Source organism: Oenanthe melanoleuca, chromosome 3 (genome assembly GCF_029582105.1).
Source record: "Oenanthe melanoleuca isolate GR-GAL-2019-014 chromosome 3, OMel1.0, whole genome shotgun sequence".
Lineage (NCBI taxonomy): Eukaryota > Metazoa > Chordata > Aves > Passeriformes > Muscicapidae > Oenanthe > Oenanthe melanoleuca.
Genome location: NC_079336.1, coordinates 16,913,081 through 16,926,328, shown reverse-complemented (window position 1 = coordinate 16,926,328; position 13,248 = coordinate 16,913,081). Strand labels below are relative to the sequence as shown.

The window sequence follows — 13,248 nt, the reverse complement described above, 5'->3', positions numbered from 1 at the left end:
GTGCCTTTCATTAAGAGAACAACAGCTCCATACTTTTGCAGGGAGTGGACAGATGATACTACATTGTGTAGAGAGAAGTTCTTTTCTTCCAGGCTGTTGCTGTGTTAGTGAACTATTTAGCAATAATATTTGGTTGACAGTATTTTTTCTTAGAGAAATTAGTGTTTTCACACAATTACAGCTAGACAACCATATTCTGATCATCACAGAATAATTATTTTTGTCTTTGAGAATATTCTTCAGTATTTTTTATGCTGTATCTGAAGTTGTAGTAACCATATTTGCTTTGGGTCTCTACTTACAACTTCCAAACAAAATTTAGATATAAGGAACCTGGATTTTTAGAACTGTGTGGTTGGAGACCATAGGAAGCACAAAAGCAACCTGCAAAGTTTTGAGGGATGTTTGAAATGGATGAAGATTTCTGGTAGACTGGCAACTCTTAAGTCTGGTACAATTTGCCTGAGACAATAATGTTTCCAGTTAATGTCAAATTAAGTTGTACTGCCAGCAGCCTTCTCTTAAGCTTCCACAGAGAATTATGCTCCATGACCAGCGGGCAGCTCTAATTTTGAAATCATTGCAAATATTGTGTTTCATTTTCCAGCAAGGACTATTTTCACAATAATTGTCAGACTTGCTTCTCTTGACTGTCATTTTTGATAAGGTATTTTTTTTGTCCCTGCCTGAAATAGAATTTAAAAGATGACCAACTAAGTTGGTCATAAATGATCCATTACTATTTTTTGATCCTAACTCTCATTTGGGAAGAAAAGTTTAGCACTTCTAGAGTCTGTGTTTGCTCCTGTTCTAAGTATTATAAGAACTTAGTTTGTCTCTCCAGAAGAGGAATGAATTTCAGGCAATCCATGTCAGTATATCTCTGCTTTTCAAAGTTGATAGAGGTAGATATTGAAGGATGTTATAATGCATTATCAATTCCTGCTCTTCCATAAGAGTGTAGATGGCTCAGAGTCTGCCATGCTGCTTCATGGTCTTGCTGTCAGCCAACTTTTGCATTTCCAGTAGAACTCAACTTTAGCTGACATTTGACAATGCAGAGAGGAGAGGTGAGGTGGTCAGTGCATGGTGATCTCTGTAGTGACCTGTTTGCAGCCTGTGTGGCTGCAGAATGGGGGCCAGAAAGTAGGGAAACTCTTCAGTTGTTACTACTGGTTTTTCAATGTGACTGCTGTATCAACACATTTTCTAGAACATTGGAGAAAAATTAATCAAATATCAATTCAAGCTTAGTATCTGAACTTTGCAAGCACCAATAGAAATGTATTTTATTCCTTTACATTTAATCAGACAACATTATTATTGCAGTAATATTTTTTTATGTACTAAGAAACTATTTGAAAAAAATACTACTTTCAAGAATAACATATATATACTTTAGAATGACCTGCTGAGTACATGTTCTTTTAAAACTGCTCTGTATAATAGGAAAGTATGATAGCTTAAAACCTGTGAAGCATTAATCTGTGTTTTAAGTTTTTGATTTGTTGCATTAGACTATACAAAGCAGAAACATTATTGGGGTATTTCTGTTGAAAAACTGATTAACAGTGTGAGACTACAGTTTGATTTGTCTAACAAGGAATGTTTTTGTTCTATGAATAAAAAAATTAATTTAAGAGTATTTTGAAATAGTCATGCAGTGGAAATCCAGATGTTTGTTTTAGAGGTGAAACAGTTCTTATTGTTCTGAATTTATCATTTATGCATTGTATTCTTCTTTGTTCTTTATTTTTGATTGATAGTAATTTTATGTCCTGGACAATGCTAAAAGTTTATTTTCATTAAGTGAACTGTACTGGGGTTATAATCTGAGATACTGAAGTCAGTGAGACAAGAATGGGCATTGAATACTCTGATTGTAGAGTAACCTGGATATTATTGATAACACATGGCTGGCAATTTTTTTTCTCCCAAAGTTGTGAATGTTATAGTAAATTTGTATAATCAAACATTATATAGTTTTAAGTTTAGAATTACGTATGGTATTGTATATTCTTTTGTTTTAGTGATCTGGTAATATTAATCCTTGATTTCTCTTTTTGCTTAATTAGACACGCAGCTTTGACAAATGACATTCTGCTTCTCGCTGGCCAGCTCTCCTGACCTTGTCATTATTACTGATGGGTTCATGTTGCTGCTGCAGGCAAAATAAGCAATTGTATATTTTAGGGACTTTATGATTTTGCTACTTAATCTGTTCTTCTTCCCAGAGCAGTAAAAACTGGAGAGCAGCAGTTGACTTGTGTGGGCGGCTTCTAACTGCACATGGTCAAGGCTATAAAAAAAGTGGGCTACCTGCTAGCCATACAACAGATTCTTTACAGGTATGTTTAAATCTATGCCCTTGTCACTTTTTTCCCCAACAATATTCATAGTTGCTTTTTTTTAACATGCTCAAACTCCTTTTCCTAGTTGTAACATAGAAACTGAGGTTATTTAAGTATTTTAACAAGTCACTTTTTCTGTTTGTTTATGTAAAGTGGGCCTTCATTTAAAACAAACTTCGTTTTTTAAGAAAATCCAATCTCAATTCCATGTTTTTAAAGGTTTTACACTAGTAAAATGGAATATGTTTTGCTGTTTTGAAAGACTCACTCTGCTAAAGTTCATGGAACTATCTAGATTGTGAACTTGATAGTAAGATTCCGCATGTTAGAAATGTGTTTCATGTTGCTTAGAAGAATCCAAATTAATAAAATACTGCAAGTGATTCAGATGTGACCAGATGAGAACTCATGTTTTTGGCCCCAGTGATTATAAAGCTCATGAAGTTTCACCGAAAGATTTTTAAGAATACCATAAAGTTGGAAAAGCAGTTAAAATACCAGATTGATAATTTGTACATGCCAGTTTATTTCAAAGAGACATGTTCTAATTTTGAAGCAGGTTACTTTTTAAACTTCATCTTAAAAATCTTAGTACCTTTACAAACAAACATTCATCCTCTGAGTTTTGTTTTAAAGATTTGATAAAAAGTATATGTAAATAAGCAGATAAATATAAATCGTGATTCTTTTCAGTAATAGAGAAAGTCTTTACTCAGCTTTTATCAGAAAAAGTTGAAATTGTGTTGGATGTGGCTTTTGATTGAAGCTAATAACAGACCTTGTCTTTCCCTTTTTTATATGTATTAATTTTTAGCTGTGGTTTGTGAGACTAGCACTGCTGGTAAAACTGAATCTGTTCCAAAATGCAGAAATGGAATTTGAACCATTTGGAAATTTAGACCAGCCTGATCTTTATTATGAATATTACCCTAACGTATACCCTGGACGTAAAGGTAAAACACTTGATTTATGAAATGCTTTTATTTTCTTCTGTTTTTACCAGTCATTATAAAATATTAGTTGGATTCAGAAGGTTTTTAAGCCTAAAGCATTGGAGAGCTTTGGATTGAGTTGGTTTTGGTTTGTTTCTTTCCCCAAAAGAACATGATTGATTAGTACATTAAAGTCCTGCTCGCATTATGGAGGTAGCAATAAGAAGTAACAGATAGAGTAATGTAGGTAGGCAGTGTATTTCATGATGCTGCTACAGAGGAATGTTTTAACAAGTAAATATAATATTTTAGTTCTGTGATACTGAAATTAAAAACTGCCAGCCTTGAATAGTTCATTTTACCCAAAAACAGGCTTGAAAGATGATCAGAGAGTTTGTGGAAGTAGTCTCTATAAGCTTTTTCCTCTTTAGTTCATCCAAGTAGTACCAATATACTGTCTTTAACCCTTGCATGCCCACACACTACTGCAGGTGCTATTTCTTTGTTTCTAGGATTAAAAGAAAAAGACCTAAAGGTAAAACTAAGTTAATAATTCTCCTTAATTGAAATATAATTAAATGTAATATTATTTGCTTAATAATTGAAAGTAAGTAAAAAATTAGAGATTTACTATGTATCTCATTATTGAGAAGAACAAAGACAAAACCAGCTTCAATTCTTTTTAAGCAGTTTGTCTCAAGTTACAAATGCACTACTTCCCACTGATCCAAATAGCTCATAGGTGAACCACATAGTTCAACTACTCCAGATACTCTAGTTCTCCAGAAGTCTGGGTTTGAAAAATTGCTGGTTTTAGGAGCAATTTTGATCCTGTTCAGGGTATTTCAAAATTTTTTTTCTATATCTGTTATTTAGAAAAGAATAACTCTCTGATGCAAGTACACTGTTGAGTGTTCTTAATGTTCTTTGGCTTTCGTATTTGAACCACAGTGTGTAATAAAACATTTGTAAAAAGCTGTTGTTACAGGCAGTGCAACTCTGAAAAATTACAGTCCATTTTACATGTGATGCTGGTAGCCTTGATGGGGTAACCTAGAAAGATAGAAGATTTTGAAGTTGTTGAGGAAGGGAAGTTGTCGTCAGAAAGTTCACGATTTTTTGCAGATTATTTTGCTTAGTGATGCAAAAGATCAGTTGCAGCCAAGCAAGGCCAATGTGGACTTTCTAGAAAACTCCATCCAGCATTAACTCATCTTCTGGTAATCAAAGGCAATCCACTGGGAAGGAATTGTTTCAGTTGGAAGAGTGAAAGAGGTCCTGGTCATCAGGTTGGACAGCTTTTTGGGTCTGGTGGTCTTAGGGTGGCTGCACACATGATGATACAGCAGTAGAAGTCTTCTGCAGGCCATATGTATGTCTCACATCTCTTTCAATATTAAAAATAAACTATTTTGTCTAAGAAAAATCCTTGCAGGTCATGTCAGTATTTGAGGCACTTGAGTGCTTGTGCCACTGATGATGCAGGGAGCAGCAGTTCCGGACAGTGTGGCCAGGTGTTCAATCACCTGTCTTGTGACTGAGCTTTGGATCCTGGAACAATCTCTCAACCACTGTGGCTATTCCATACAAGTTATGAGGATATTGATGATAAAAAAAGGTGAGCTTAAGGAAGATAGACTATTTCATGCCTCAGTTAATTTTTAACAATTGAACATGCCAACTGGGACCATAATCTGATCATTTATAAGGAAAATAGGATCAAGGTTGAATGGAGCTGACCTGTTAATTGTAGATACCTGATATACATCCAAGAAGATTATGATGTGGGAACAGTTATCAAACATTCCTTACATAGTTTTGAGGAGAGATAAATGCCATTTGCAGGGATGTAGGAGACACACAAGCAGTTCTTTTTCATCTAGAGTTAAACTATGCTATGCTGGATTATGGATAAAGAAATTTAGTATACATGCATTGTTAACCAGCTAATTTAAATAATAAAATACCAATAAATCATTCCTGTATTTTGGTTGAAATCTATTAGTATGAATACACAATCCACTGCTATTTCGCAATTTTGTGTATCATTTTGTGGTGTAATAAGCATAAAAGAAAGGGCTTAATTCAACATTTTAACTTTGATTCATGGTATATAAATGGAGTAAGCACTTAAAAGTCAATTTAAAAATAGAGAGTACAGATATAAATAATGTACCCATTAATTGTAATACAGATAATACTTTACATAATTTCTTTGTATTCAATATAATCATAACAAAAAATGTAATACATGAGGAAGTTTTCTGAGTTTTATACATGAAGTAGGGAAAGAGGTAGGAAAAGTTCAAAATTTACAGCAGTGAGAATAGCCCTGCATCCATTAATCTCTGAGAAATCTATCTCAAAGAATTTAAGTTACTAGTAACTGTATGAACAGTAAAAGATGATGTTTTTCCATTAATTTAGCTTAACATGGCCAACATATCTTCTTCATTTCCCTCTGAAACTTGCCTAAAGCTGTTTCCCTTTCAGCAGTGCTGCTAATCTCCATTTCCACCTCATATTTTTTATGGTATTTGCAGCCATGATGTGCATTGTTCCTATTATTATTGTCTTTATCGTGGCTGTGAGACCTGGTCCTTCTGGAATTTTCCTTTCCAGATTTCTGTGGGCTCTTTGTTCAGTTATCTGCATTGCATGTAGGAGTGCAGCCTGTCAGGACATTCATTCTGCCAGGATCCTTGTGTTGGCCAGTGGGGTTGGTTAAGGCACTCATAGGTCATTCCTGATTGATGAGGGGCAGAGAACAAACTGTTCTCATTTTCTAGTAAGATCTTAAAATTCTTTAGCTATGGATTTATTTATTTTTAAATTCATCTGCATAAAGACATTAGAAGTCCTATTTTTTCTTTCATAATAGGTAGGTCCTTAGGTCAGGAACCCTGTTTCAGATGATTTCCTGCACACCTTCATTGTACTATAAGGCTGAATTTTTGTCATTGTTCTCATGACAGATGGATTTCAGGAATTTTTTTTAAGGATTTTAACTTTATATTTACACAGTCTCACCCACTTCTATTCATACCATTTGTGTCTGTGTTCCTTGTGATATATAATAAACTCTCATGTGATAGCTTACCTAACCTGAGACAGCCTTTCCATTGTAAATGCCAGTGTGTTTCTGAATCTGTGAGAGCCAACAATTAAAACGGAACATTAAAAAGCTGTTTCATTATTCTATGAGGTAATTTGGTCTTATTTCTGGTTAATAGGGCAGAAAGTTCCAGAAAAGTTAATGCTACCAAAATCAATCTTCTAAAGCTACAAAACTTGTGAATAATTTATTTTGTATTGCAAAGGAGGGAAAAAAAAAACTATGCATAAGTAAAAATTGAACTTCCATTCCCCTGACCAGAAGCTTATGTAACATGAGTTGAGGTTTCTTTCCCTTTCCCTTTTTCATCTTCCTTGTGATGATGCAACATCATCTGTGTTCCTCTAAATTAAATCAATCTTCTATTCTCTGGTGGGAAGGGCCTAAATAAGGAACATGGCATTAACTAGAAATTTACTTCATAGTATATTCCTTCCCTTGAGCTCCAGTTTCAATACCAACACAACACAAGGTTTTGAAAAGTGTGGCAATGTTGGGACTAGTGTGTCCTGCAATAGGATGGCACTTCTGGATGGACAGTGATAGTTTTAAAAAATAACATAAAAAATATATAAATATTTTTTTTCCTATCTCTATAAAGTAGTGTGAGTCTAGATACCCAACTTCTTTACACTTCTTTACACTACTGATACTTTTATGACATTACTAATATCCACTGTATTTAGAATTTTTATCAGAAATAATGAAAAAAATTGATAGAATTTGTGTGTGATGTCATTTTTAATGTGTCCTTAGTTACTCAAGCAGTGGTCTTAATTTGTTTCTTTTATTCAGTTTTGAAATTCCAGTCATTCTAAAGGAATTACATCATCCATGGTCTAGAACTATCACACTAACCCATGTTGTTAGCAAGTTTTTAGCACTGATGTCTAAGGTGAACTGTAATAATTGCTACTCATTTTGTAAGCTTATAAAATAGCAAAATTTCTAATGAGAAATTTGTTTTATGTCTGTTGATACAGAGATACTGTGTTAGCTATGAAAACATTATCCAAAGTATTTCTCTAATACCCACAAAAAGCATTTTACAGGTGTCTGGACCGTGTGTAGTGCAGAGGACTCAGTAGAGTTGCAAGGTCTACCTGAAGCTTGGTCCTGTTTCTGAATGTAAGCCTATGCCATAAATAAGGACAGACTTGGATTGGGGAAGTTTTCTCCTTTATGTGATGCCTCTGCAGTGGCATTTGGCCATTTTGAGTTTACTGTCTTCCTTTCTTTTTTTCTTCTACTTGTCTATGCTAGTAGGAGGCAGGCTGACTGAAGCTTCCTTTTTTTTAATTTATGGGGTCTGATGATGCTATAAATCATCCTTTTTTTCACCCTCATCAGATTTGGTTAGTGGGATAACTGTGGCAGAATGTGAAGTGGTTTGGGGAAAAAAAGTTTGATAATAATAAAATGTTGTGGTGGGTAGAGAAACAAAACAAAGGAATCAATGTGAAAACAAAGGTAAGAAATGCACAGGATAAAGAAATTATGTCTTAGAGAGTGGTACTGTTTTTTAATAAATTTTGCAGGAAAGCTGAAAAAAATACTCCACTGTTAGACACGCTACTGTTTTTTTTTCTCATGTGTTACCACAAGTACTGCCCTAAGTTAACACTCCCATGTCAACTGATTCAGTCTTGATAGTTGCTCAGGAGAGTTCTTCATTCAAGTTCGTGTTGGCAGTTAAAAATGTATTAAAACTTCTAGTGCCACGGGTTACCCATTGTTTTGTTTTCATGATTGTGTATCTCTCTTCTGCCTCTTTAAATTCAGTGTTCTGTTGCTTCAGAGCTACTGTCTACAGTAAAATCAGCTAATACAGCTTGAATAAATACCACTGGAATGTTGTGATTCCACTTGGTTATTCAGGCTACTCAGACAGGGAAATAGAAATTGTTCTGAAATAATACAGATATTGTAGTTAAGAAATATATGTATAATCTAAAGGGGTAGAGTACTGCTAAAATACTTAGTTTTGCATTCCTTCCCAAGGCTGCATAGTCTCATTGTAGACAGTGCCAGCTTCACACAGGATTTCTTAATACTATGAGCAAGTAACTAATTTCTAAATTCTGCCTTATTACAGATATTAGTAGGTAGGATTTAGGGTGATGTCTTTGCTGCAGGGCAATTTTTGTAGAGTTTTCCTACATTCTTTATCTTATGTTTTCCTTTCTTCAATGCAAGTAACTCCAAATTACTGAAACGATATTTTTGAAAATTTTAAAATCAGATGATGATCCAGAGTTTCTGTTCTTAGGTCATGTGCAGTTAAATTGTCAAGTATATGCAAGCATGTAATTTCAGATAAAATTTTCAAAGCATTTTCTTTAAATGGTTACAAACATTTAGTCTCCTATCTCATCTTCAGTCTCTCTATATTGAAGGTAATAAACAAAAACTTGGAAACCGATCTGTCGAACTGGGATTTTTGAGTGTACTTTTAATTTCTAGTCAACAAAGCTAGGATATGAAGTTTGCTACATTATCCCTCTTAAAAATCCTATAAATTATACAAATACACTGTTGGTAGAAGTATGTTTGTGCATATAAAGGCAAGCATATATATCCCTCTATGTATATATGTGTAAAGCAGAATATTTTTCAGAAACTCAATGTTGTGTATTTCTCTTTTACCCAGTGAAGGAAGAAATTGTTTGTTTTGGTTTGGGGTTTTTTATGATTGTAAGATACCACTAAATTCTTTCAGTAATTGATAATCTGCACTTCTGATGCTTTTTGGCATTTGAGATTTGTTGAACAAGCTATAGAAGGCAGATCAGAAAGCATTTCTGGTTACTGGTTTGCAACAAGAAAATTCAAAGATGAAATAGCTGGTCATTGGAATACTCTTCTCTGCTCCAAAAGGGCTGCAGATGAGGACTGCAGCTTGAATTTGATTGACATGAGGTGATGTTTATGTTTTGACAGTTATGAAAATGTGCAGCTGTTCATAAAGAAATAGAAATTGAAATCTGTGGTCTTAGAAAATTCTACCTGATCTTGCTCTTTATTCCATCTGTTCCCATGATTTCAGTGTATCCATTTTCCTTTCAACAGACCGTTTTTTACTTTTTGTATGATAGTAATACATATATATACATACAAATGATATTAATTCATGTGATAGTGACAATCAAACATCACATTCTTTGAAATAATCTCCAGTGTATTTAAAAGTGATTGCTAAGAAAATTGTCTTAAACATTTTCCATTATAGTTTTTTTATATATTATTATGAAACCCCTAAAAAGGAGCAACCAAGTTCAACTATAAAGTATCAAGCTAGAATAAGACCTGTTTAACTTAAAGATAAAATTTCAATATATAGCAGTAATTGTAAGGTATTGCCTTCTGTGGAAATTATCTAAGCTTAGCTGGCATAGTTTTTCTGTGTAAGAGGACATTACTGTAGAAATCAGAAGTATGAAGTAGAGAGCAAAATCCATTCTCCTATGCTAACTAAACATTTTAATTACAGGATATGCTATTTATTTTAAATACTTCCTTGACATGTTGCCCTGTTAAATTCAGTACTAAGTGAAATATAATAGGGTACGCAGGTTTAATTCGGAGTGGTTTGTTCAGAGTTTCAAACTACAGAAGGCAGTCTGTGATAAATTCAATGTTTATATAAAATTTTCTTGTCCCTAGTGGGATACCAGAGGAATAGATATGTATGCCTGCTTATAATTTAAACCTGTTACAAAGAAATATGTCTAAATATGTCTTGCCCTGTATGTTTTAAGTGGCCTAAAAGCAAGTAGGTGAAACTTTTCAGAAATGATAATGTAATCTTTAGTCTAATAAACACATTATTTTGGTTATTATTTTGGTATTTGGTATTATTTTGGTTACAGCTGAATGTCCATGCAGTCAATCGAACCTTCTTGTTTTTGTGGGGTTTTTTCTCCCCAGTATAAGTATTTTAATTGAGGGAAGTATAGGTGTTTTTTTCCCTGCTAATTTTTTTTTCATTAAATTTTCTACTCAAAATTTTACAACCTGCCTTTCAGACCTTCCTAATGCTATTATTATTGATGTATTCGAGTCATTAGCAAATGTCATTTACTTCTTCCCAATTGTTTTCTTGTTAAACTAGACAATGTAAAATGAAAATCACAGTGTTTTCTGAAAATCTTTTGCCTTTTTTAAGTCCACCTCTTGTCAGTTCTAGCACAGCTGTTAATCAGTTACAGAATTACATTGGTGAACAGATCTCTTTGAATGCATTTTCTATTACTGACATGTATTTCTTTTTGAGGAGTGTATGTAAATTGTATTAGCACCTTATGTAAGTAGCACTCATTGAAAACTTTACTAAATCTAAGTAAATTTATGGCCCTTCTTTTAACCAGAAAATCAGTCTATTACTGTAGGAACTGAATTAGATACATTACCCATACCTCATATAATTTAACTAAAAAGAAGTTTATTTGTAGACAGGAACATATCTGGGAAAATGCACTTAATAAAAATCTCAAGAGTTTATAATTTATAAGCAGTGTATTTAAGGTCTATATTTGGATTGAGTGGCTTGAATAAGTGCTGCAGGTTTTTTATGAGCCATTTGCTCATCTGATTTTATCTGAAATTACACAATACTGTTCACATGGACTGGTAAGAAAGCCTTACCAGTAGTAAAAGGGCACTTCTTTCCTCTTACCCTTTCCCCAGTTGTCACATTTGTTTGAGACCACATGTCGTTCTGTACGTTCTCAAAAAAAAAAAAAAAAAATCTGTTATTCAGAAGGATTACAAGGAAACTGAGGAAGAGCACAGAAAAAGTAGTGTTTCTGATATTTTTAAGAAAGTTAAGTAGCTTGCTTAATAAGCAATAAGTAACAGACATTGATTGGATGGATTTATTGGATGTTTACAGTAAAATTTCTTCTGTTTATGTCATGAGTTTCAAAAAGAGAAGAAACAGATGCTAGAGTTTTAGATCCTCCTGTGAGAAATTGTAATACAAATTCTGGTGTGAAAATTTTTTACAGTAACTAACCTTACACCCTGAGCCAGCTTTCTTCTGGTTTTGTTTGAGAGATCTGTCACCACACTTGATGTAGTACTGAGGATCTCACTGGGGTGTTTTTTGGTCATAATACATCTATACAGTACATTTTGAAGTAATATAATTCTGAATGCCTGTTACAACTGAGGATTTAGTTATTATAGAAAAGAAATCAGATTCTTATGGAGTCTAAGTTGACCTGGAGTCACATTCATCATTCTGACATCCTCCGACACCACTTCTGAAGATGTAGATTGGTAGTGGGTTATTCTTTCCTTTCACAGGGATTGTAGTAGAGTGGTTTCATTCAGCAAAAAAACGTATCACAAAACATTATGTAAATTTTATAAAAAATTGATAATGTGGGATGTTTCATCTGTGCTCTATTAAATACCTGTCTGCTTGTATGTTGAATTCTGGTACTAATTCAAGTTTTCTGTATGAGTGTTTATTGAATTGACCTTTTGTATTTTACAAGAGGATGTAAACATACAAGCTTGTTCAGAATTGACAATGCTGCAACACAGTCATTAACCAAAATGTTGCTAAACCCGTAGCTTCTTTCATTTTTTAAAAACCTTCTCCCCCTGTTTTTTACCTTTGCCTCAGAAATTCCATTGAGTGCAGTAGAAGGTGCATCATCAGTAAATTAAGACTATCTTCTCCAAAAGAGTAGTACCAAACTAACTGTTTCTAGGCACTGGTTTTTTTTTTTTGGCAGGATTACTGTTGGATTGTGGCGGTATTAGAACTTAGTCATTGGAGAGGTGGTAGAGATAGAACCAGCCAGAGTTCAGATTTGCTTACATAGGTTTGCAGTGCAGTTTGCAGCATGTCTGCAATGCAATTTTTCTCTGGTATTCTGGCATAGAATTTACTGTTAAATTATTTTCAACTTCCTTTTTGTTGTTCACTGCCTACACTGATTGTGTATCTTCTGTCATGCTAGGCACTATTCAGAATACGTACATAAAATATTTCACATTGTTTGTGAGTGGTTAAATCAACTTCTACATCTCTCTTAATAGAACTTCAAAGGCAGTTTTATTTTCTTAATATGTTTTCCACATATGATGATACATGAAACTCCTGTTTACGTCCATTACAGGAACATAGCAGTCAGGGAAGCCATTGGGAATAGTTAGCATCAGCGAAAGAGAATTTATGTAGATGTAAGTGGCTTACTGTGAAGGTCATAATTAGTGAGTCTTGTGATTAAAATTTTTCAACCTTTAAAAAAAAGTCTAGAGGCAGTGACTCATTTTGTATAGCATTTACCTCTTTGACATACAAGCCTTTAAGAACAGGTGCAAAAATCTATTTAGAAAGCTCCTGAGTCCTGTTTTTGAGAAGAGATGAGGCACGAGGTAACTTGAGAGAGAAATCCCCTTAGAATATTTGTATAGCAAATGTACATATTAAAATATTAGAAGTATGGTGATGCCTTGGAATGGCTACCTAAAGAAGAGGATAGACAAAATTAAGAGAGTAAAAGTGGGTATTATTGAAGGCATCAGTGGCATGGTATTTTCCAAGGCCTGTATCCCCATTATGCCAGCTCTGATTCGGTTTCAGTAGTGGTGTTTAGTTTATGTTTGGTATTCTTGTCTGTGCATGCAGTTACCTGAAAGCAGGGGTTACCTGAACACATTAGGGTTCAGGTAAACTCCTGAAACTGCCTGTGAAGTCAGCCAGGATGCCCACAAATGAAGACAGTGAGGTCTTTGGTAATACTACTACTACTACTACTACTACTACTACTACTACTACTACTACTACTACTACTAATTCAATAATAATAACAATAGTAATGATAACAACAATATT

At 34.0% G+C, this 13,248-nt stretch overlaps 1 protein-coding gene across 1 annotated transcript in view; it reads left to right on the top strand.

Annotated features, from left to right (window-relative positions):
- TRAPPC12 (trafficking protein particle complex subunit 12) overlaps positions 1–13,248 on the top strand; it is a 48,793-nt gene that overhangs the window by 10,265 nt on the left and 25,280 nt on the right. Inside the window, exons 4-5 of the mRNA XM_056488925.1 lie at positions 2,235–2,348; positions 3,166–3,304. Coding sequence (XP_056344900.1) covers positions 2,235–2,348; positions 3,166–3,304 — 253 coding nt within the window. The remainder of the gene's footprint in view (positions 1–2,234; positions 2,349–3,165; positions 3,305–13,248) is intronic.